Source organism: Typopeltis vanoorti, chromosome 23, assembly GCF_054136105.1.
Source record: "Typopeltis vanoorti isolate ZY-2024b chromosome 23, IOZ_Tvanoo_1.0, whole genome shotgun sequence".
NCBI classification, from domain to species: Eukaryota; Metazoa; Arthropoda; class Arachnida; order Uropygi; family Thelyphonidae; genus Typopeltis; species Typopeltis vanoorti.
In genome coordinates, this window is record NC_143571.1 from 75469628 (window position 1) to 75495899 (window position 26272).

Genomic DNA, 26272 nt, shown 5'->3' on the forward strand with positions numbered 1-26272 from the left:
CAATATAAATGCTTGACAAACACTCTATATATATATATATTGCTTACACTAGTCAGTCATTTGCACAAGCTTCATGCTTTACATACACTTGTTTTAAATTCCACCCTTAGTACATGGAGTTTAAAACATATGTGTCTTGAACTCCGTGTACTAAGGTGTTTCCATTTTTTTAAAGTTGATTTTCAATTTTTCAGAAAATGAATTTAAGGAAATGTATAATAGGGATTGGTATAATGTTTACCTATTTAGACATCTGCAAGATGCCTAAATGTTTAACAAATGTTTACCTATTTAGACATCTGCAAGATGATCTTTTAAAAGTTAATTACAGAGTTATAGTTCATATGAACACTTTCGATGAAACAGTAGTATCATTGAAATGTTCCTGACTGAACTTAATATTTATTTAACAATAAGTTTTCACAAGGTATATTACATTTTCAAATATCACAAAGAGTAGCATACTTTAACTGTTCTGCATAAAAATTCAATGCACTTAATGGTAAAATGTACGACAAAATTGAATATAAAAGTATATTTTTCTTTCAGCTGTTTTAACAAGTGTTAAAATAAATTATCAATACCCTTATACAATCTTACTGTTATGTTTTCAATACATTCCAATCAAATCTCATATTATTGGAGTGCATAAGTGGAGGAAATGGTGGAGATATAAGATACCAAGTGCTATTCAGTTGCTGTTCTGCTACTGCTACACTGCAGTATGGTATTTTATACACTAAATTTTGAAGGTCATGGGCATTTCTAGGTGCACGACCAACCAACTGCCGAGTGCAGGTATCAAGAGTTGATGCATGTCCTACAAATAAGATATCGCCACCTATAAAAATAAAAAAATAAAAAATTTTAAATTACATCCATAAATACAGAGATGCATCACATGGCCCACAGAGAGAATGAGCCATAAGAGACATTCCTAATGATTAAATGTTTCAGAAGGATGACTTCTCCAAATAGCCAAAAATTCAGTTTAATATTTCCTATTTTAACATCACATGATTAATCCATTTGTTTCACACCTGGCTGGTTCAAATTTCCCACTGTAATACAGATGTTTGTGAATGTTCTTAAGTAACAGTCACAGGATATGAGATAACTAACTGGCTTATTGAAGGCCTGAAATGGCTTGAATAATATTTTCCTGTATTGATGAAAACAGTAGGAGAGACGGAATGAGAGAGAGATATGGAAGTGCTAGAAGAGGAGAGAATGGAAACGGTAGGAGAGATGGAATGAGAGAGAGGTATGGGAATGCTAGAAGACGAGCGGATGGAAACACTAGTAGGAGAGACAGAATGAGAGAGGGATATGGAAGTGCTAGAAGTGGAGAAAATGGAAACAGTAGGAGAGAGGGAATGAGAGAGATGTATGGGAGTGCTAGAAGAGGAGAGAATGGAAACAGTAGAAGAGAGAGGTATGGGAATGAAAGAAGAGGAGAGAATGGAAACAATAGGAGCGATGGAATGGTAAGAGGTATAATGTATGGTGACTCAATGATCCGTGGTGTTCAGGATAGGATGCGTGAGGAGTGTTTGCCAGGAGGAACAATAGAAAGGGTGGCTATGGCAATTAAGAGAAGTGAAAGGGTGGATGAGATGATTGTGATGGTAGGAACGAATGACTTGAGTGGTAATGTAAGTCGGGCAGCGAGAGATATGAGATTTTTGCTTGAGACTGTACGGAAGAAGACAGAGAGAGGAAAAATAGTGTGCGTGTTGCCTAGGTATGATAATGATGAGCTGAGCAGAAGAGCGGTGATATTGAATGGCATAATAGCGAGAATGTGTGACAAGAGAGGACTGGTATATGTGGATGCTTGGAGTGCGTTTGAGGAAAGAGAGGAGTTGTTTGCGAGAGACCGTTTGCATTTGAATGAGGAAGGACGTAGGCATCTGGAGAGATTGCTGTTCTGAACGAGTCAGTGTGTCCCAGGGAGGATGATAGCAGGGGTGGCCTCTTGTGGGAATGGATACTTGGGAGAAGGGAGACAATGTCAGGTAAGACTGAGCCCAGTGGAGTCTAGAAGGGATAATGCTGGGTATAGAAACAATGGCATTTATATGCTGTATACTAATGCCAGGAGTATCCGGAATAAGGGAGAGGAATTGGTGGCGCAGATAGCATCAGCCTGGCCAAAAATTATTGCGATCACTGAGACGTGGTTGACAGAATTGGATATAAAAACAGGAATAGAAGTCACTGGGTATAGCATTTTTCGCCAGGATAGGAGGGGAAAGCGTGGTGGTGGGGTGCTGCTTATGATAAGTGATGACCTATGTCCTCTAAGAGTGGAAAATTTGGAAGGTAGTGAGACAAATGATTTTGAGAGCGTATGGTGTGAGGTAGAGGTAGGCAAGACAGGATATTTAGTGGGGTGTTGCTACAGACCCAGGAGCACAGAGGATGGGGACCAGGAGATGTTTAGACAGCTAAGTTTGGCAAGTGCAAGAAGAATGATTGTTATGGGAGATTTTAACTTCAGTAGTATAAATTGGAGAGAGGAAGATGCATGTAACAATAGGGGAATGGAATTTCTAGAATTCTTGAGGGACAAATGTCTTAGGCAACATGTAACAGAGGGAACAAGAGGTTCAAAAATTTTGGATTTGGTTATAGCATCAGAAGAGTTGATAATAACTGAGTTGACGTCTCTCCCACCAGTTGGAGAGAGTGACCATATGGTTTTGACTTGGAAAATGAATAGACATGCAGGAGTATCAAAGAGACGGGAACTTATGTGGAATTATAAGGCAGGTGATTATAATAGTCTTAGACGTCAACTTCGGGAAGTTTCATGGAGGGAGGAATTGGAAGGCCGGGATATCACCAGTGCATGGGAAATTGTGAAAGAATATTTGTTATCAGCAATGGTAAGTTGTATACCACGAGTGAAGAAGAGGGCGCAATTTGGAGTAAAGTGGATGACAAACAATATTAAACAGGAATTGCATGCGAAAAAGAGGCTATGGAAGAGATATAAGGAGACAGGTGAAGAGATGCATGAGGAATATAAGACACAGGCCAGAAGAGTGACTCGTGTGGTAAGGAAAGCGAAACTGGAATATGAGAGGAGATTGGCCCTAAGATCCAAAGAAAATCCTAGGGAATTTTTTAGCTATGTGGCCAGTAGGAGGAGAAATGACTGTGGAAGAATGATATTGTGGGATAAAAATGGGAATAGAGTGACTGATGCAGAGGACATAGTGGAATTGTTCAATGAACACTTTATTGGAGTATTTCATCCTAGAGGAGTCAGTTTTAATGCTAGAGGGATAGGACTGGTACGAGGTCTGGAGGTACAGGAGGAGAGTGTGTTTCAGATACTGAGTACTCTGGATGTCAGTAAAGCTGTGGGACTGGATGGTATTTCGCCACGAGTTTTGAGAGAATGTGCTAGGGAATTGACAATACCTTTAACGTGGCTTTTCAATGAAAGTCTGGCTTTGGCAAAGGTGCCCAGGGAATGGAAGGAAGGTAAGATAGTGCCATTGCATAAGGGTGGTAACAGACTGGAAGTGTCTAATTATAGGCCAGTCTGTGTGTCATCAGTAGTTGTTAAGATCTTGGAGAAAGTAGTGAGGGACCGTGTACAGCATTGGGCAGATGAGGGTAATGTTATCTGTGAGAATCAACATGGATTTGTGAAAGGACGCTCTTGTTTTAGCAATATGCTAGCCTTTTATAATAAAGTTACAAGAGCATTAGATGAGGGAAAGGCATATACTGCAATTTTCTTAGACTTGGCGAAGGCATTTGACAGGGTGCCACATGATAAGCTGATATTTAAGTTGCAGCACATGGGTCTGGATGTCAGATTGGTCAACTGGATTCAGGATTGGCTGTCTGATAGGTATCAGAGAGTTGTGTATGGTGGAGCAGTTTCCAGGAGGCAGAGGGTTACAAGTGGGGTCCCACAGGGCTCAGTACTAGGACCTATATTGTTTAACCTTTATATCAATGACATAGCCAGTGGATTGCAGGGGGATATTCAGTTGTTTGCGGATGATGCGAAGCTTGGAAGGATTATTAGTAATAGTGCAGATGTGGTAGCCCTGCAAGAGGATTTAAATAAGCTAGATAGATGGGCAAATGAATGGGGGTGTCAGTTTAATGCAGCAAAATGTAAGGTCTTGAGGTTTGGGAAACATCGATGGGATGCTGCATACTCTATGGGAGGAGTTATACTGGAGGAAGTAGGGGAGACAAGAGATCTGGGGTTGATGATTGATAGAAACCTGAAGTTTAGGGGACATATTGCAAAGGTGGTGAAGGTAACACAGAGGATTGCTGCTATTATGAGAAGGACACTGACCTGCAGAGATAAGAGGGTTATCATTCCGTTGTATAAGTCTCTGATCAGACCACACTTGGACTATTGTTCTCAGATTTGGTCCCCAGGATTTGAAGGGGATAAATTAACCGTGGAAAGGATACAAAGACGGATGACAAAGATGGTTTCAGGGCTGTACAAGGATAGTTATGAGGATCGGCTTAGAGAATGTGGACTGCAGAGTTTGGTGGATAGAAGAAGGAGAGGTGATATGATTGAGACTTTTAAACTGTTGAGAGGTGGTTACAGGGTTGACACTGGGGAGTTCTTTCGCTTGGTTGATCAGCGGGAAGGAGTGATGACAAGAGGCCATCCCTGGAAGTTACGAAAGGAAACTGTGAGCAAGAGGGTAAGGAGTGGTTTCTTTGTGTGGAGGGTGGTTGAGCCGTGGAATGCATTGCCTGATGGAGTGGTGGGAGCGAGAACGGTCAGTGGGTTTAAGGAGTGGTATGATAAACTTTGTGTTTCTCAGGGGGGGACTTCCCCTCGATGAGTCTTGACAGACTTTATGTCTTAGAAAGGACCTCCCTCGATGAGTCTTTTGACTCCTTGGAGGCCTGAATAATAATAATAATAATAATAATAATCTAAAACACTCAGTGACTCTAGGTGCACTAAGAATTTTAGATGACTTTCATCACCTAGTAAAACACTACTGCCTTGCTTACTTGATGCTATGTTTCATTCCTAAAGCAGGGATTCTGGCATCTCTTTCCCCAATCTTCAAACATTCAATGTAAGTGATACTCTTCAACAATATGCCAAACATACTGCAGAGATCTAGAGCTTTCCCAATCTTCTAGGATACAGCAGAAAAGCTGATGCACAGAATGGCCACTAGGTAGTGCACAGAAATAAAACTAATAGAAATGCATTTAAGGAGGTTTCCTCATCAGCATCAGCTGTTGCATAATCCCACTACTGTCAGATTATGTCTTCTGGAGGGAGGCACAAGCAGTGGTGTACAAGAGGGGGTATTGTGGATGCTACATCATGGCATGAAGACTAGATGCTCTTTGTATGGACAATCCGTCCAAGAGTCCATCTCTTCTTTGTACACTTTCCCCCCTGGTATTTTTGTCTTCATTTCTAAAACACTAACATAACAGCAAACTCAGATATATAACATCACTGCAGTTAAAATAAAAACCAAACGTCTCTCAAAAAAACTCCCAAACAAATTTAAAAATCTTAAAAAAAATTGCGAGTGGAGGTCCTCCCTAAGAAACACAAAGTCTATCATACCACTCTTTAAACTCATCGACCGTTCTCGCTCCCACCACTCCATCAGGCAGTGCATTCCATGGTTCAACCACCCTCCATGCAAAGAAACCACTCCTTACCCTCTTGCTCATCTTGAACATGCTGGATACCAAAAAAGCTTCTGGTCCTGAATGTGTTTCATCATTTGTGCTAGAGATGTGTTCCTAACACCAGTCCTTTATCATCTGTACACAGTACTATGGTTAGCTGGCATCCACCCCACAGCCTGAAAGCAGACCCATACTCAGCTAGCTCCAATAAAAAAGGAGATAAGTATCTGCAATCAAACTATTAGCTTACTGCTCTTACCACTATGTTACCTAAAGTAATGGAGAAGGTCATCGACTTCTTCATCACCTGGAAAACTATCAACCGACCTATATATATTCTACAACTCAAGATCCATAGCAGATCATCTTGCCTGTATTACCCACCTCTGGAAACATGCAACAGAAAGGTTTGGAGAAACCTATGCTTACTCAACATACCCAAGGCAATGAATAGCTTAATTGGGGACTTCATGTTGGAGGCTTAATGGAATATATACAACATTTGGAAAGGATTAAAACTGATTTTTAATGCTTCCAATATTTTGTCTCAGTCACTGAGACATCTTCAGGGATTACAAAACAACTAATGTAACACACACTCAAATACAACACAATACTAAGTGAAACAAGTCGGTGACTTTAGAGTCACCCACTTGTTTCACGGTTGCATAAAACTTCCCAAAATTTGGGAAACATTAATTATCAGAGACACCACCTTACATCCTAAGCCAACTACAAATGCCCATAGAGGGCACCACCTCGATAGGACTTTAGAGTCACCCACGTGTTTCACTTAGTATTGTGTTGTATTTGAGTACATGTTACATTCATTTTTTTGTAATCATTGAAAATGTCTCAGTGACTGAGATGAAATATTAGAAGTATTAAAATCACTTTTAATCCTTTCTGAGTGCTGTATATATTTCATTAAACCTCCAACATGATATTCTCACTGCACTTATGAAGCTCACATGAATTGCAAAACAGTCATTAACAAAGTTAAGTCTGACACTGGAAGAGCCTAACATAGGAAACTTGCCTCTTGCACAAATGGAGGTCATGTCTTTTCGTGCCTTGCAAAGGTGGGTGGGTGTATTTTAAGCCTCAACACATGAACTGGGGACTTCTTAGCAAATTGTCATCATTTGCTCTGCCTTCCCTTTGGACTACCAGTTTTCTCTCGGATTGTGTAGAATTGTGGGGGGTGTTTTCTCTTCAGATTTTCTGACTAATGTAGCTGTTCCTCAGGGGGGTCTATTGTTTCACCCACCCTCTTCCTCATATACATAAAAACAACCTTCTCTCACTGACCTCAAGCACTATCCACAGATTTGCTGATGAGAGTACTCTCCAAATCTTGCAGAGTTCAAACATCTGAAGTTCATGTTCAAGAATGCCTATCCTACACACTGATTTTCATACCATCCTTGCAGCACTCAAACATTTCAAGATCATCTTCAAGAGCAACAATGATCTTCATATATTCCTTCAATGGAGTAATAACAAACTAGTCATCTTCAATGCTTCCAAAACACAACTGTGCCAATTTTTGAACAAAAAAGACCAGACTTTATTTCTTCTTCCCTTACCTTTAATAATGCTCAACTTAAATCATGACCAGATCTTTCTTCTTAAACTGATACTTGACTCTAGTCTTTCATGACACAAACATATAACTCTACAGCACCCTTCGCTTCCAAAAAAAACCTGGCATTCTTTTTCAGTGAAACATTACTTTTCATTATTCTAAGACAGAAGTCTCCAACTATAGGCCAGTCTGTATAACTGCAATTGTGGTCAAGGTACTGGAGAGATTGGTAAGGAATAGAATACAGAAGTGGGTTGATGGACATAGCATTCTTTATGATGGTCAGCATGGATTTGTAAAGGGTAGGTCCTGTTTTAGTAATTTACTTACATTTTATGATAAGGTGGCGAGTGTGTCAGATAAGGGGGAATCATATATAGTGATATTCTTAGACTTTCCAAAAGCATTTGACAGATTACCACATGAAAAGTTTCTGTGCAAGCTGCAGAGGTTAGAAGAATCAGAGATTGGCTCCCTGAATGATACCAGCAGATTGTGTATGATGGAGCAGTGTCTCAAAAAAGAAGGGTAACCAGTGGCATGCCCCAGGGTTCTGTTCTCGGGCCCTGCTGTTTAACTTGTTTGTAAGCAATATACCATGTGGACTGACTGGGGATCTAAAGTTGGGAAGAATTGTAAGTAGCACTGCTGATGCTGAATCCCTTCAGGAAGATTTGAATAGACGTTTTACTTGGACAAAAGAGTGAGGTTGTAGTTTTAATATCAATAAGTGCAAGGTGTTGCATTTTGGAGCACAGAAATATAATGCTGTGTACTATAGCAATGGTGCTGTACAGCAGAAAGTGGAAGAAATTAGAGATTTAGGAGTGATGGTTGACAGTAGACTGAAGTTTAGAGGGCATATCGCTAGTGTTGCAAAGGTTTCACATAGTAGTGCTGCTATGATAAGAAGTACTCTAACATGCAAGGATAAGGAAGTAGTTGTGCCACTGTATAAGGCACCGGTCAGACCACACTTGGACTAGTGTACTCAGATCTGGTCACTGGTTTTCAATGTGATGTAGAGACATTGGATAGGGTCCAGAGGCGAGTGACTAAGACGACAATATCAGGACTTTGGAATTCTGTCTATGGAGAGAGGTTGAAGAAATGTGGATTGGTGGATAGTAGGAAGAGAGGTGATATGATAGAGACATTTAAGTTAGTGAGAGGATTTTATCAGATTAATCCAGAGGGGATTATAAAAAGAGTACAAGGTGAGAGGGGAAGAACCAGAGGTCATTCCTGAAAATTATGTTAAAGTGTGGTGAAGAAGGGTGTGAGGAGTAGATTTTTTACATGGAGAATTGTCAGTGAATAGAATGCATTACCAGAAGGTGTTGTTAATGCAAGGAGTGTTAAGGATTTTAAGATTCTATATGATAAATATGTTGTAAGTTAAATGAACCTCCCACAATAACTCTGTCGACTCCATGGAAGTGTAATAATAATAATAATAATCAGTCTAGCTACTAACTCTGTACATATCCCAAATCCATTTGAACTTATATACTGCTCTTCAGATGGATGCACCTAAAATCTCTCTAAAAATTCTTGATGCTGTTCAGAAAAGAGCAGTTTGGCTAAATGACAATCCCATCACTCACACTTTCCAGCTACTGACTCACAGACCGTTAGTTTCTGTATTGCATCTTTCTAGAAACATTTCAATAGAAATATTCAGCAAAAATGGCATCCATCACTCTCCATCTTAATCTACATGAGCAACAGTTTTCTAATATCCATTTACAGATGAACTACTAACAGAACAAACTAACTATTCCTATTCGTCTTTCTTTTTATCTATGTTTGTTCTCTAGAACAGTTTTCTTCATGAAGTATATTCCCCAAAGACTACACCCATAAGCTATTTAAAAAGAGTCTCAACAGATTAGTTTTCTCTTTACTCCTGGCCACAAACATCAATCAGCTGCTATATGTTCTGAATACTCTCATGTGTGTGTGTGAGAATGATATAAAAATTCATGGCATATGCTATAAGTTTATGAACTTTTCTGGCTAGGACTACCATAAAAAATAAAATAAAATAAAATTGCATTCCTAATTTTTACTGCCACAGGATATTTAATTCTATTTTAGTCTACTCTGCTTGCTCACTGCAAGCAGAGTAGACTAAAATAGTCCCATGAGTCACTGAGAGTCCCATGCCAACCAATATTATTATTATTATTATTCAGGTCTCCATGGAATCAAAAGTCTCATTGTGGGAGGTCCTTCCTAGGAAACATAAAGTCTATCATACCACTCCTTGAACTCACTGACTATTCTTGCTCTCTCACCACTCTATCAGGCAATGCATTCCATGGTTCAACCACCTTCCATGCAAAGAAACTACTCCTCACCCTCTTGCTCACAGCTTCCTTTTGTAACTTCCAGGGATGGCTCCTTGTCATCACTCTTTCCTGCTGTTCCACCAAGCAAAAGAACTCCCCATTGTCAACCCTGTAACCACCTCTCAAATTTTCACACAATACCTATCCCATCTCTCTTTAAAGAACAATGGGATAGGTATTGATCACTTTTAGAGTGACCCCTTGTTCTCTCTGTTTTGTCACATAATGAAAAATTTCCTCAATCTTATAACACCCCCTTTAGAAACTCATATTACTATTATATTCCTCTCTTTTCTCCTATCAACTAAACTTTTAACACCAAAACTTCACTCTATCTTCATGGGGAACATTCCATAGAACTATACCATCTTGGTCATTTGCCTCTGAATCCTCTCCACTATATCTTCATCCAAGACATCCAGGAAACCACATCTGTGTACAGTAGTCCAGATATCACCATATCAAAGACTTATATAGAGGTATAATTACTATTATCATAATCATTATTTTCACTATTATCATAATAATATTTTTTTTCCCATTAGGGAGTGAACAGTGCAGTCTCCAGCAAAGTGGTCTGTGAAAAAAAGATGTTTTGATGTTAATTGGTAACAATATATTATCACTTTAGTGTAATTTTAGTCTGGTTTGGGCATGGTGCATTTTAAACTTAATCAATTTCAAGTACTTTTTCAGAATAACACTTAACGGTGGTAAAAACAAGGTTATCCAAACATAAGAGGGTGGTCTGAAAAGTTCTCGGCCTAACAATGAAAAAACGAATTTATAATTCAAAATTATTTTGAAATTATAAATTTTCCATTAAGACTAATACATTTATTCCAGCGAAGCTCCAGCGCCATTATCCGATTCCTGTAGTGGTTCTCAATAAGATCTGCAAAATACCCCTGTACAGCTGCAATCACCTCTTGATTCAAAGAAAAACACTGACCAGTGAGGAAGAGTTTTAGTTTTGGGAAGAGATAGAAGTCAGAGGGAGAAAAATCTGGCAAATAGGGTGGATGTTCCAACAAGTCATAGTGCAGATCCCTTAATTTTCCCATTGCCAAAACACCTTTGAGGAAGGTGCATTGTCCTGATGAAAGATGATTTTTTTTCTTCTGCAAACCGGAGCATCTCAAAACACTGATGCCATGACCTTTCCTGCTGATAGAACTTACTTTGTCCTCTATGGCATTGAACAACCGGCTTCTGTCCACTGTTTTGACTGTTGTTTGGATTCTGGTGTGTAATAGATAATCGAAGTCTCATCCATAGTAATAAATCTATGCACAAAATCAGTTTTATTCTTGTTAAAATGCTCCAAGCACTGTTTAGAGATTTTCATGAGAGTGCATTTTTGATCTACTGTGAGCAAGCGAGGCACCCATCTTGCACAAAGCTTTTTCATTTGCAATTCTTCACGCAAACTATATCCTACACATTCTTTTGAAATGCCTGTAGTCTCAGCAGTGTCACACACTTTGAATCGCCAGCCATCCAATACCATATCATGCACTTGATCAATGATTTTTGGTGTTGTTACACCTTTTGGACATCCTTCACATGAATCATCTTCAAGGCTGGTATGGCCATGTTTAAACTCAGCAGCGCATTTCTTAATTGTCAGAAATGAAGGAGAAGAGTGCCCATAAACTTTTATGAACTTCGAATGAATTTCTTTTGGTGTGAAACCTTCTTTTACAAAGAATTTTACGATACTCAATTTTATCCATTTCAAGGGATACAGACAACACTTTTGCTTCAGACAGCTGTATAAAACAAACACAGAATGACTTGCAATTTCACATGGATGCTTATGGCAGATGTACTTAGAAAAAAAGAATCTTGCTGATAGTGTTGCAATCTATGGTCGAGGCTGAGAACTTTTCAGACCGCCCTCGTATACTGTGAAAGTCAAGTGTGTTGAATGGTGTGGATTTTTCCAAGATGGTTCATTGCCAGGAATGCAGTATAAATGAGTGGGTGAATGTAGATGTGTTGGGCAGAAATACTCAAGCTGTGAGTATTTCTGCCCAACATATCTGTGATATGTTAATGGATTGCAGTGATTTGAAGGAAAGTTGGGAACCAGAAGTAAGTGAAGAATACCAGACATAAGGTAGTGATGGATGCAAGACTGATAGCCAGAAGAGCGAGTGTGAGAATATGAGTGTGGAAAATGTGATTATGAATATGGAAATGATTAAAAACAAAAAACCAGGAGTAATTACAGATGAGGAACTCTGCCTGACTGATGAAGCAAAGTATAGTGTGACTGTGGAAATGGAAGATGAAGCAATAGTGGAGCAATTGCTGGAAAGCAAGAGTTAAAGAATGAAATTATTAAAATGAGTAATGAAATGTGGTGTGTTCAGAATGAAATTAGATGTATAGTGGATATTATTATTATTCAGGCCTCCATGGAGTCAAAAGACTCATCATGGGAGGTCCTTCCTAAGAAACACAAAGTCTCTCAAGACTCATCGAGGGGAGGTCCCCCCTAAGAAACACAAAGTCTATCATACCACTCCTTAAACTCATTGACCGTTTTCGCTCCCACCACTCCATCAGGCAGTGCATTCCACGGTTCAACCACCCTCCATGCAAAGAAACCACTCCTTACCCTCTTGCTCACAGTTTCCTTTCGTAACTTCCAGGGATGGCCTCTTGTCATCACTCCTTCCTGCTGTTCAACCAAGCAAAAGAACTCCCCAGTGTCAACCCTGTAACCACCTCTCAACAATGCAACCACCTCTTAACATATGAATGGAAGAGTGCAAAAGAATAAAAAGAAAGATAGTGGAAAGAAAGAAAGAGGTAACAAATGACTCAAGAAACAAGGGTGAGAAAAGTTTTGCATTGATTGAGTATTTCTGCCCCTAAATGGCTGGAATAAGTGAAACATGGTTGGATGAGAATGATGTCTTGATGGTAATAGAAATGGAGAGATATGATGTAGGCATACATTTCTGTGGTTAAGCAGTTCTGTAGGTAGTTTTTGATATTGAGACCACAATGTAATATAAAGAGTTTATTACAAATAAACTTGATATATGAGATAGGTGCTGTTCAGCAAAAATGGCATCTATCACTCTCCACCTTAACCATCATATCTCTCTATGGAGAGATATGATGTTTTTCACAAAGATAGGAAAGGTAAGAAGAGAGAGGGGGTGCTGCTGATGATAGCAGGGGAATTATGTTCATGCACAGTTGAGATACAAGGAGAAAAAAGTGGCAGTGGCTTAGTGAACAACCAAAGGATTAACATTATGGGTAATTTTAATAATAGCAATATTGACTGGAATGAAGATATATGAGGGTGGTTCCATAAGTTTCCAGTCTGACTAGCTTTTAGAGGTGATAGAAACAAAACAAAACAGTGTCACTTTTCAACATAATCTCCCTTTACTTCAACACACTTTTTGCATCTTTGAATTAACATTTCCATGTCCTTGAAAAAATAGTCTGTACTTTTGTCTGCAAAATGGCCTAGAACTGCATCTTTCACCTCATTGTCATCTGTAAGTTTTCTTCCTCAAAAGTCTTTCTTCAGTTTTGAGAAGAGATAGTAGTCACTAGGTGATAGATCTGGGCTCTAGGGTTGGTGTTCAATCTCCTGGAAGCTACAATCCTTCACTGCAGCCTTTGTAACAATAGCTGTATGGACTGGAGCACTGTCTTGAAGCAGGCAAACACCATGACTCAGCATTCCTTGTCTCTTCTCCTTTATAGTATTGTGCAGTTTGTACAGGGGTGAAGCATAATATTCTGCATTCATGGTGGTATTCCTTTCCTTGAAGTCAATCAAAAGAATTCCCTGGTAATCCCAAAAGATTGTTGCCATGATCTTCTTGGCAGACTGAGTAACCTTGGCTTTTCTTGCCAGTGCTTCGCATGGTTTGCACCACTCCATGGATTCCCTTTTGGAAAGAGGATCATAATAAAGGACCATGGTTTTATCCCTGGTGACAATAGATTCCAGCACTGAATTCCTTCTGATTCCCTTAGCAAAGCTCTAAAAACTTGTGGGAACAGGTCTAATGCTTCTTCTGGATTGAAGAGAGAAGTTGGAGCAGCCATCCTGCACTGATATTCATCATGTGAAGCTTCTTGTGAATGGTGCAAAAGACAGTTGTTATAGAAAGCCCCAACCTTGCTGAGATTTCTTTAAGCTTCAGCCGTCTGTCATCGAGAAGTTCCTCCTCAATAAGAGAGACATTTTCCTCAGTCATTACTTTCAGCCGACTATCATGAGGATCATCTTCCTAGGCAAAACTGTTTAGGCAATTTTTCCTTCATGGTGGAATATGAAGGAGAAGCTTCTTTCCCATAAACACCATCCAATCACTGTTTGATGGCCACTTGGAGAAAGCTCTTCTTGGGTGAAAAACTTTATCACAGCACGGTACTCAATTTTTAAACCTTACAGCCACGTAGAGTGCCAAGCATTAGTCAAACGAGTGCCTCCAACTGAATGATTCAAGTAGAGAGTTGAAACTAACCTCCCCATAGATGGTGCTATCTGTCATGCATGGTGTTTTAAAATTAGTGTGAAATTTGTATGTCAAACCTGAAACTTTTGGAACCTACCTCATAGCATCAAGGAATAAGGAGAATGAATTTCTTGAGTTTCTTAAGGGTCAACAATCTTAGGTAGTATGTGATGGAGAGCACATCTAGTCTTAGATCTGTTATATCATCAAAGGATGTGATTGAGAATGGAGTGTCTAATCATCCTCCATTATGAAAAGCTTAGGAGAAATCTGAGAGCTAATAGTGTGGAAAGTGAAGTTGAGTGGGAAGGATATTGATGCTGTTTGGGCATTGATCAAGAGCTATTTAACAGCAGCATGTGAGTATATTCCAAAGGTGAAAAGGCAAAACAAAGTGGGAGTAAAATGGATGAATGAAGAGATTGAGTCTGAAATCAGGAAAAAAGATGGCACTGTGGAGGAAACACAAGATGAATATTGGTAGTGATCAGTTGCATGAAGAGTATAAAGAGCAGACGTGGAAGGAAACTAAGTTGGTAAAGGCAACAAATTAGCAGCACAAAGTCTCCACTTTGTGCTGCTAATTTCTTCTCATAATCTCTACTATGAGAAGAAATTAGCCAATCAAGCTAAGAAAAATCCTAGTGAGTTCTTTCGATGTATCAAGTAGAAGAACAAATGACTATGTGAGGATGATGCTAGTTGATGACACTGGCAGATTGGTAAACAATGTAAAATAGATCAGTTTATCAGTGTATTTCATCCTCATGAAGTTAACATTAGGAAAGCTGGAATGTTAGATGATGATGGTAGTTGAGTGGTGAAGATGAAAAGCTGTAGAGTAGGTGTGCTCTCTTGATGGGTCCTTGGAGGTGGCACGTAATGACAGCATCTTGGGCAGCATTTATTTGCTTTAGACCCTGCGGCTTCTTGCAGCTACTGTATATTAAAATAATAAGAAGAATATTGTAATGAAGTTCTTGATTTTCTTTAAAAAATTTTCGTCCCTTTTTCTCATTAATTTTTCACTTATATTTTGTAGATCTTGTAGGTTTGAAAGTTATTCTTGTAAAGCAGGTGTCGCATTGGCTTGTGATGATAGCTTGTATTTGAAAGGTGGAATGGATAGTTTCAATGAAAATAAACTTTTCATAATGTTTAATTAAGATATTCATTGAAGTAAATCCAAACACAAATTAGGTGTCAGTTGCGAAGTTCATATTATTAGAAAAGAAAATGGCACTCTATAAAGGTGCAGCAAGTGAGGCTGCAAGTACCTTACAGTTAAAAAAGAAGTGTGAAAAGGCTCTTGAGGAATTGGAACACTGGAAACGGAAACTTGAAGAAGAAATGAAATTATCTAACATAGAAAATAAATTTGCCACTCATTATGATGCTGTAGAGCAGCAATTAAAGTCTAGTACTATAGGTTAGTTACTCTTGATGAAAGAAGGCTAAACAATAAGATGTCATAAAAGAAAGAGAAAGACAGTTAGCATAAAAACAACATGAAAAAGAACTTTGAAGACAGAGAGAGATTCAAGAAAAGCGAGAGGCCAAAGAAAGACAACAAAGACAGATTGCTGCTCTGTCATTTAGAATAGATGATGAAGAAAATGGTTGATGAAGGAAAGAAGGATGAGGAAGTAGAAAAAGAGGAAAAGGAAACAGAAGAAGAAAGTTAAGATAAAGTGAAAATCAAAGTTGAAAATAAAGTAGATAGTGATGGTGATGATGGTAGTGAAAATCATGGGATTCTCATATTAATAATAAAAACTCTCACAACATTGAAAAAAATGACTTTTACTCTGATTCATCCTGATTTTCTGGATCTTGAAGGACCAAGAAAAAAGAAAAAAAAAATTGGCAAGAATCCAGATACTGATACAAGTTTCTTACCTGATAGAGAAAAGGAAGAGGATGAAAGAAGGTTAAGAGAAAATTATGCCAGGAATGGGTTCAGAAAAAGAAAAATTAAAGAATGAAGAAATAGAAATAACTTTTAGTTATTGGGATGGTTCTGGCCATAGACGCAGTGTAAAAATGAAGGGCAACAGCATCTACCAGTTTCTTCAGAAATGCTTAGAAATTTTGCAAAAAGAGTTTTATGAACTGCGAGCAGTAACTGCTGATCAGCTAATGTATGTTAAAGAGGATCTCATTATACCTCATCACTATACTTTCTATGATTTTAATGTTACCAAGGCAAGAGAAAAAAGTGATCCACTATTTAGTTTTGATGTGCATGATGATGTAAGATTAGTCAGTGATGCAACAGGCGAGAAAAATTAGTCTCATGCTGGTCAAGTATTATTGCATAGTTGGTATGAGCACAATAAGCGCACATTTTTCCTGCATCTCGCTGGGAACCATATGATCCTACTAAGAATTATGAAAAATATACAATTTTGGATTGCAAGAAATTTTAAGAAAAAAAAAAGTAAATAGGTTTATAAACAAATTTAAGTGTAAAATATGACTTATTTGACAAGTAAGTATTTTGCATTATTAAATATTAAGCTTTTATACCTATTTTAATTACTAGTATATAAACTAGGAAACAGTCTTATTGGATATGATAATATTTTGTTACCTTCTTTAAATACAAAACTTCAGACTTATTAAAACTAAGTATTAAAAGGCTTTGCTGGTAGATATGTAACACACCACATCTCAGTCATTGACAAGTACAGTCATCTCTCACTGTAACAAACTTAAGGAATCACAGGAACAGTTCAGTATAGTAGATAATTTGCTATAGAGGATCTTTTAGCACTGCTTTGTACTCGTGATTCTTTGATTGGGACTTTTCAGTTTGTTATATTGAGCAAGTCTGTTATAGTTGTGTTTTTTGTAGTGAGAGATGAACTAATGATAGGACCATTTGTAGTTGCCGACTTTTCTGGTTTTGAGCAAGGTAAAATAAATGTGTTACATCTAATTTTTGAAGTCTTTTTTTTTTTTTAATAAAAAAAAGACTTCAAATCTGAGTAAGAAGCCTGTATCATTAGGAAATCATGTAGCTGTTGTTCCTTGCTAATATCTTTATTTTGTTCACTGGCTGTGGTAAACAAAAAAGATGAAAATTCATCTCTTTCATAATATTACAAAAAAAACAAGAAATCTTATAAAAGGTATTTATTAACTGGCTTATATTTTGGTGGGTTTCAAACAGAGCACAACTTCTAGTTGCAATACAAACTCAACAAGCAGTAAATGAAACGGGTTAAGATCCTAAAGTACTAATTTGGCATCCTCTAATTGTGTAGAAGTTATTACAGTTATTCTATTAAAGTTGATCTTAAGATGACTATCTCTCACATTTATGGCAGATTAATGCATCCATACTTGATGCTGTTAGAATGCATCATAGCCATTGCCAAATCTAAGAATAGCCTTTCCAACTTATAACGACTGCTCTATAGCACATTTTTTCCTTCCATCTGATCTTGTGTGAAAATGTCCAAATCATGGTCTGCGACCTGACTTGCTGTAATGATGGGAATGAATGTGTTTCCGAGGCAGTTGTTAATAGATCTTCCTATCTGCCATATCACAATCACAGGACACTTCATACACTCCAGGATGTGAGGGAGGATGAAGCTTGGTTTTGGTGACCTGATCAGTTTTGCTAGTTTGTTTATTGCATTGTAATCTTATTCTTCCGAAATGTAACGTCCAGAATTGTGCTCTGATTTTCTTGGAATTAATTTTCAAATATAGATTGCAGAATAAGTGGAGAGGGGATAGCTGAAACAGTAAGATGAAAATTTCCATGAACACTTGAAAAAAAAAAAAATCTAAATATTGAAAAGTAATGTACATGTGAAATTTACTTCACTTTCTCCTCCTCTCCTCAAAATTTGATTCAAACACTTTCATTCTCTTGGTTGCTGCTTAATTATCTAAAAATTATCCTCAATGTGTATTTAGAATAAAAGTTTTGTTACTATATATACATTAACACAAATATAAAATATTTGTGTTAATGTAAATTCCACCTACAAAAGGTTGCTCTAGAGAAAACAGGAAGTTCTTTTCAAGCCACACTGGTCCCTTTTAAACAAAGTGGTGATCTCATACTGAGTGGCAAAGTTCATCTTCTATGTTTTTAAAATGCAGTCTATTAGAACTAGGGCCCAATGCCTTTTGTCACTTCTATAATGTATTTAAAATAGAGCAAATAATTTCTATATAGTTTTCATTACATAGAATTAATGCACTAATGTATTTTATAACTATATATTATGTAGCAGCAAAGGGAGGAAGGATTTTCACTGTGTTGACTATAATAATTCTTTGAATAAATAAAAATGATTTATTCAAGGAATTATTTTTGTCATTTTGATTTAAAAATCATGATTGGTTGATTTATCTTTAGGTATTTTGTTATTTATGTACAGTATTTATGTTATGATAAAAAAAATATTCATTACTTCACCTGAAGTAATGAATATATCCATGTGAAACTTTATATCTGGAGAATTGTAAAGTGAAATGTAAATAAATATAAGTATTTAAATTTAAAAAATGTAAGTTATTCATATAAATAAAATACAGACTTTATTTTGCCTATCTGTAGATAATTTTTGAAAATCATTTTTTAAATAAAATCCACTTTACGACAATTAAAAAACAATACAAAACAAAAAAATAATAAATGGTGGAACGATAGAAAGTGTGGCAATAGCAATTAAGAGAGGTGAAAGGATGGATGAGATGATTGTGATGGTAGGAACAAATGACTCGAAAGGTAATGCAAATTGGGCAGTGAGAGATATGAGATTCTTGCTTGAGGTTGTACCAAAGAAGATGCAGAGAGAAAAGATAGTGTGCGTGTTGCTTAGGTATGATAGTGACGAGCTGAGCAGTAATATTGAATAACATAATAGCTAGAATGTGTCAGAAGAGAGGATTGGAATATGTAGATGCTTGGAGGGTGTTTGAGAACAGAGAGGAATTGTATGTGACAGACTGCTTACATATGAATGAGGAAGGATGTAGACATCTGGAGAGATTGCTGTTCTGAACGAGTCAGTGTGCCCATGCAGGTAAAGTAGAATGCTCAAGGTGGATGGTAGCAGGGGTGGCCTCTTGTGGGAAAGGGTATTTGGGAGAAGGGGGACATCAGATAATGCTGAGCCCAGTGAAATTTAGAGGGGATAATTCTGGGTATAGAAATAGTGGCATTTTTATGCTTTATACTAATGCCAGGAGTAGCTGGAATAAATGAGAGGAATTGGTGACGCTGATAGCATCAGCCTGGCCAAAAGGACCACTGAGACGTAGTTGACAGCAGAAGAGGATATAATAACAGGAATAGAAGTAGCAGGGTACAGCATTTTTTCGGCAGGATAAGAAGGGAAAGCATGGTGATGGTGGAGTATTGCTTATGATAAGTAATGACTTATGTCCTCTAAGAGTGGAGGCTTTGGAAGGCAGTGACACTAATGATTTTGAAAGCATATGGTGTGAGGTAGAGATAGGCAACACGGGATATTTAGTGGGATGTTGCTACAAACCAAGGAGCACAGAGGGTGAGGACCAGGAGATGTTTAGACAGTTGAGCTTGGCAAGTGCAAGAAGAAGAACGATTGTTATGGGAGATTTTAACTACAACAGTATAAGCTGGGAAGAGGGAAATGCATGTGTAGTAATAAAGGGATGGAATTTCTAGAATTCTTGAGGGACAAATGTCTTAGGCAACATGTAATAGAGGAACCAAGAGGTTCAAAGAGTTTTGGATTTGGTCATAGCATCAGAAGAGTAGATAATAACTGAGATGACATATCTCCCACCAGATGGAGAAGTGACCATGTGGTTTTGACTTGGAAGATGAATAGACATGCAGGAGTATCAAAGAGACAGGAACATATATGGAATTATAAGGCAGGTGATTATAATAGTCTTAGACATTAACTTGGGGAAGTTTCATGGAGGGAGGACTTGTAAGGCCGGGATATCATTAGTGCTTAGGAAACTGTGAAGGAATATTTGTAACCAGCAATAGTAAGCTGTATTCCACAAGTGAAGAAGAGGACACAATTTGGTGTCAAGTGGATGACAAACAATATTATTATTATTATTACCCAAGACCTCATGGAGTCAAAGACTCATCCTGGAGGTCCTTTTATCACACACACAGCTCATCATACCATGATTTGAACACATTCAGACTCCCTGCAGACACCACACTCTCAGGCAAGGCATTCCAATTATTTACAACTCTGCACGAAAAAACCTGCATCTCACTCCCTTCTCACACCTTCTTTATACAGTTTCCAGGGATGACCTCTGGTTCTCCCCTGATCACCCACTATTTTCTGTAGAACTTCTCCAGCATTGTTCCTATAACAACCCCTTACCAAATTGTAGGTCAATGTCATATCTCCCCTCTTCCTCCTGTCCATCCACCAGACTCTGCAAATTGCATCTCCTGAATCTTTCCTCGTACTCGACATTCCAGAGGTCAGAAACTACCTTAGTCAGTCGCCTTTGGACCTTTCCAACATCTCTTCATCCTTCTGAAAATCAGGTGACCAAATCTGGGCACAATAGTCCATGTGTGACCTAATCAAAGCCTTATACAATGGAACAAAATCTCCCTACTTCTACAAGTCAGTGTCCTCCACATAATTCCAAGAAGCCTTCATGTTGTCTTCACAATTTTGGCTATATGTCCCCTAAATTTCAGATCCTTATCCACTATCACCCCCAGACCTAATTTCTTCCACCTCCAACAATGTATCCTCATCAAGCATAAATTCTGTATCTCATCTTTCTTTTACAAATTTTAAAACCTTACATTTTGCAACATTGAACTCACATCCCCATTTCCATGCCCAATCACTCAATTTATTCAAGTCTTCCTGCAAGGTCACAACATCCTCACTACGCCTCATGGTTCATCCCAACTTTGCATCATCTGCAAACAACTGAATATCTTCATTCAAATCTTCACCTATATCATTAGCATACAAGTTAAACAGTAATGGCCCTAAAACAGATCCCTGAGGCATTCCACTAGTGACTTTCCTTTTCTTTGACATCGCTCCCCCATACACAACTTGTTGATACCTATCAGACAGCCAATCTCCAATCCAATGCACCAATCTAATATCCAACCCCATCCACTCCAGTTTGACTATCAATTTATCATGAGGCATCAAAAGCCTTTGCAAAATCCAAGTATATCACTGTGTATCCTTCTCCTCTGTCCATGGAAGCAATCACCTTATTGTGATAAGTAAGTAGATTACTAAAATATGACCTCTCTTTAGCAAATCCATGCTGTTCATCAGAGATAATACCATTATTGTTGTCAACCCAACTCTGAATCCTAGTTCTCACAAGCTTCTCCAACAACTTAACCACAACACCTGACACACAGATAGGCCTATAGTTTGATGCTTGAGCTCGATCACCTTTATGAAGTGGCACAATCTTGCCCTCCTTCCACTACTTAGGAACTTGACCTAGTCCAAGACTCGTATTAAAAAAATATGTCAAGGCCGACGTCAACTCCCTGACACATTCCTTCAGAATACGCGGTGATATATTATCAAGTCCCACAGCCTTATTTACATCTAGTTTGCTCAACTCCCCATACACCTCTTGCTCACTTACAGTCAGTCTCTCTTCCCCATCATCAACTGCTTTCAATCTCTCCATGAAATCATATTCACAAAATTGAAAGACCTTTATGAACTGCTCATTAAGTATCTCTACCACACCTTCTGCAACAGCTGTCTTTATACCATTTTCTCCAATCAATGTCATCCTTCCATAATCACTCTTTCTTTTGCTGGCTACATATCGAAAGAACTTCTTAGGATTCTTTTTGGCTTCATTAGCTTACTGCTGTTCATACCTCTCTTTAGCTACCCTCACCAACCAAGTCACCCTCCTTGCCTGGTCTTTGTAGACCTCATGGAATTGGTTATTTCCACTTCGCTTATGCTGCCTCCACAATGCCCTCTTTCTCTGTATCGCATGCTTAATCTCTTTATTTATCCATTTCACACCTACTTTATTTAACCTTCTCACCTTTGGAATATATTTAGACATTGCATCTACTAGATAGTTTTTGAAAATCCCCCAAGCTGCATTGATCTCTTTTCCAGCTAAATTGTCATTCCATGTTACACCTACAAGCTGTCTCCTGAGCTCTTCATAATCACCCCCTTGTAGTTCCACATATATCCACATATACCCTTTTCTCACAGAGGTTCTCACACTGCTGGTAACGACCCACGTAAACGCTTCATGGTCACGCTCACTAATTGGTGTATAATTTGACACCTCATTTATAATTACATCCTCTGATGAGATGACCAAATCCAAGATCCTCAATCCTCACGTGCCCTCTGTTAAATACTGTCTAGTTATCCCTCAAAAACTCAAGATACTCATTTTCTTTACTTCCAGTTGCTATCTCATCATTCTGTCTATATTGCCATGATTAAAATTACCCATAATAATCACCCTTTTCTTATTTGCTTGATTATACATTTCATTTGATTATATTACATATTAAACAGGAACTGCATGTGAAAAAGAGGCTATGAAATAATATAAGGAGACAGGTGAAGAGCAGATGCATGAAGAATATAAGACACTGGCAAGGAGAGTGACTACTATGGTAAGGAAGGCGAAACTGGAATATGAGAAGAGATTGGCCCTAAGATCCAAAGAAAATCCTAGGGAAATTTTTAGCTATGTGGCCAGTAGGAGGAAGAATGACTGTGGAAGAATGATATTGTGGGATAACAATGGGAATAGAGTGACTGATGCAGATGACATAGTGGAATTGTCCAATGAACACTTTATTGGAGTATTTCATCCTGGAGGAGTAAATTTTAATACTAGAGGGATAAGGCAGGTTCGAGGATTAGAGGTGCAGGAGGAGAGTGTGTTTCAAATACTGAGTACTCTGGATGTCAGTAAAGCTGTGGGACTGGATAGTATTTCACCATGAGGTTTGAGAGAATGTGACAGCTCCCTTTGACCTGGCTTTTCAATGAAAGTCTGGCTATGGGAAAGGTGCCCAGGGAATGGAAGGAAGATATGATAGTGCCATTGCATAAGGGTGGTAGCAGACTGGAAGTGTCTAATTATAGGCCAGTTCGTGTGTCATCAGTAGTTAAGATCTCGGAGAAATTAGTTAAGGACTGTATACAACATTGGGCAGATGAAGGTAATGTAATCAACATGGATTTGTGAAGGGACGCTCTTATTTTAGTAATATACTAGCCTTTTATAATAAAGTTACAAGAACAGTAGATGAAGGAAAGGCATACACTGCCATTTTCTTGGATTTAGTGAAGGTATTTGACAGGGTTCCACATGATAAGCTGATATTTAAGTTGCAGCACATGGGTTTGGATGTCAGGTTGGTCAACTGGATTCAGGATTGGCTGTCCGATAGGTATCAGAGAGGTGGGGCAATCTCAAGGTAGCAGAGAGTTACAAGTGAGGTCCCACAGGGCTCAGTACTGTGACCTATATTGTTTAACCTTTATATCATGACATTGTCAGTAGATTGCAGGGGAAGATTCAGTTGATTGCAGATGATGTGAAGTTGGGAAGGATTATAAGTAATAGCCCTTACTTGAATAGATGGGAAAATTAATTGGGGTATCAGTTTAATGCAGCAAAATGTAAGGTCTTGAGGTTTGGGACACATCAATGCGATGCTGCATACTGTATTGGAGGACCTATACTGGAGGAAGTAGGGGAGACAAGAGATCTGGGGTCGATGATTGATTGACATATGAAATTCAGGAGACATACTGCAAAGGTAGTGAAGGTAACACATAGGATGGTTGCAATACTGAGGAGGACACTGACCTGCAGAGATAAAAGAGTTATCATTCCGCTGTATAACACCCTGATCAGACCACACTTAGACTATTGTTCTCAGATTTGGTCCCCAGGATTTGAAGGGGATAAATTAACTGTGGAAAGGATATAAAGGCAGATAGCAAAGACAGTTTCAGGGCTGTACAATGTTAGTCATGAGGATGTGGACTGCAGAGTGTGATAGACAGAAGAAGGAGAGGTGATATGATTATGACTTTTAAAACTGTTGAGAAGCGGTTACAGGGTTGACACAGGAGAGTTCTTTCGCTTCGTTGAACAGCGGGAAGGAGTGATGACAAGGGGCCATCCCTGGAAGTTACGAAAGGAAACTGTGAGCAAGATTGTCAGGAGTGGTTTCTTTGCATGGAATGAATTGCCTGATAGACTGTTGAGAGCAAGAATGGTCAATGAGTTTAAGGAGTGGTATGATACACTTTGTGTTTCCTAGGAGGGACCTCCCACAATGAGTCTGTATATATTTGTGTTTCCTAGGATGGACCTCCCATGATGGGGCTTTTGACTCCTTGGAGGCCTAAATAATAATAATAAGTCGGTAGGTGTTGCACTGATATGATTGTCGGCTTGTCGAGAGCTCCTGAAAAGATCAGTAGTATTTTATGTTATCATTGGCAATTTTACTAGAATTTTACGTAGTATTGTTTGCTTTGCTTTTCTTAGTGTGTCTGTGCAATTTTTGTGTTATTTTGTGTTATTTTAATTATTATTTTTAAGATAAGATAAGATAGCGTCCATATGGCACCGATTAAAAAAAAAAATGGCAGCCAGGTCGCCATGTTTGTTTAAGAGTTTTGATATAAAAGAGTTTAAGCAATGTTCTGTCTGTGAGATGTATGCTTTGCGAAGAGCGGTTGGAGTCTGGTTAGATGGTGATAGTGGAGTTAATATGTGCAGAAAGTGTAAGGAGAATGAGGATGTAAAGCGTGTTTCGGGTGGCGAGAGTGATATGGTTAAAGAAAGTCAGAATATAGAAAATAGTGATGTGATAAGCAATTGCGAGGTAGTACCAGACAGGTGTGAGAGTGTCGTTGAAAGTGTAAATGAAGGTAGAAATACAGAACAAATGGATGATTTAAATGATAATAAAAATGGTGAGATAGATGCAAGTAGTGAAATCGCATAGGTGAGTGGAGTGATACACAGAGCAAAGCAGCAACTGGAGCATATGCAAAAATGTGTATTGAACGTACCGACTAATAAACGGCGAAAGTCCGATACGAAAAATAAGATAATGTTCGTAAACATAAATAATATGAAGGAGCAAGTGCTGTATGGAAATTCGTTATTAAGAGGTGTGATAGGTGAGAGTTTCACGAAATCGTACCAACCAGGTGCGAACATAAAGGATGTCAATGAGTCTATTCGAGTGCAAAAACAGAGGGTGAAAGAAATGATAGTCGTGGTAGAAACAAATGATTTGAAAGAAGACAAAATGGAAATGATAGAGGATGTGAGGGAATTACTTGAGGTAGCAAAAAAGAAGAGTGAGAGAGTTAGGATGGTGAGTATTTTGCCGCAGTATGACAGTGAAGTGTTTAGGAGGGCCATAATTGCCAATGACTTTATGCGTGGGTTATGCATGTAGAGTGGTGTGGAATTTGTGGATGTGTGGAGTGAGTTCGATGGGCAAAAGGATTTATATCAGATGGATGGGTTACATTTGAATGGATTTGGTGTACGCAGGCTTGAAAAAGTGTCGATGAATGAAGTAGAAGTGGATGTACAGACTCAGGGAAACTAGATTTATTAAGGGGGGGGGAGTAGATATGCAGACTTTAGGGAGGCAGTTGAGTGTATGAATGAGTATAATATGCCCGAGTGAGTACGAAGGACAACAAATCAGAATGGGATAGTTAGTATAAGGCATCAAAGTAGGGATGGGACTAACGGGCTTCTGCAATTCATGTACACTAATGCCAGGAGCATTAGGAACAAGGAGCAGCAGTTTTTGGCCTTGATTGGCACTTCCAGGCCACAGGTTGTTGGTATTAGTGAAACATGGCTGACAGAAGATGATAAAGCTAGTGGGATTGAATGTGACGGGTATAGCGTGTTCAGGAGGAACAGGGAGAATAAAAAGGGGTAGGAGTGTTATTGATGATAGCTGATGAGTTGCAGCCAAGGAGTATAGAAGTTGAACTGCAGGATAGAGAAAAGAGCACATTTGAGGCTATTTGGTGTGAGATAGATGCTAGCAGAACAAAATATACAATTGGGTTCTGCTATAGACCAGGTGATGGAATAGATAGTGGGGATAGTATGCATAGGCAAATAGAAGAAATGAGTGG

General features: G+C 38.5%; 1 protein-coding gene and 1 pseudogene across 1 annotated transcript in view; one reads left to right on the forward strand and one right to left on the reverse strand.

Annotated features, from left to right (window-relative positions):
• Positions 1-480: 480 nt before the first annotated feature.
• LOC150093999 (ecdysteroid-phosphate phosphatase-like) overlaps positions 481-26272 on the reverse strand; it is a 127393-nt gene continuing 101601 nt past the window's right edge. The window contains exon 6 of the mRNA XM_090413133.1: positions 481-841. Coding sequence (XP_090269259.1) covers positions 603-841 — 239 coding nt within the window. The 3' untranslated portion in view covers positions 481-602. The remainder of the gene's footprint in view (positions 842-26272) is intronic.
• On the forward strand, positions 15342-16534 carry LOC150094000 (protein FAM50 homolog pseudogene; annotated as a pseudogene).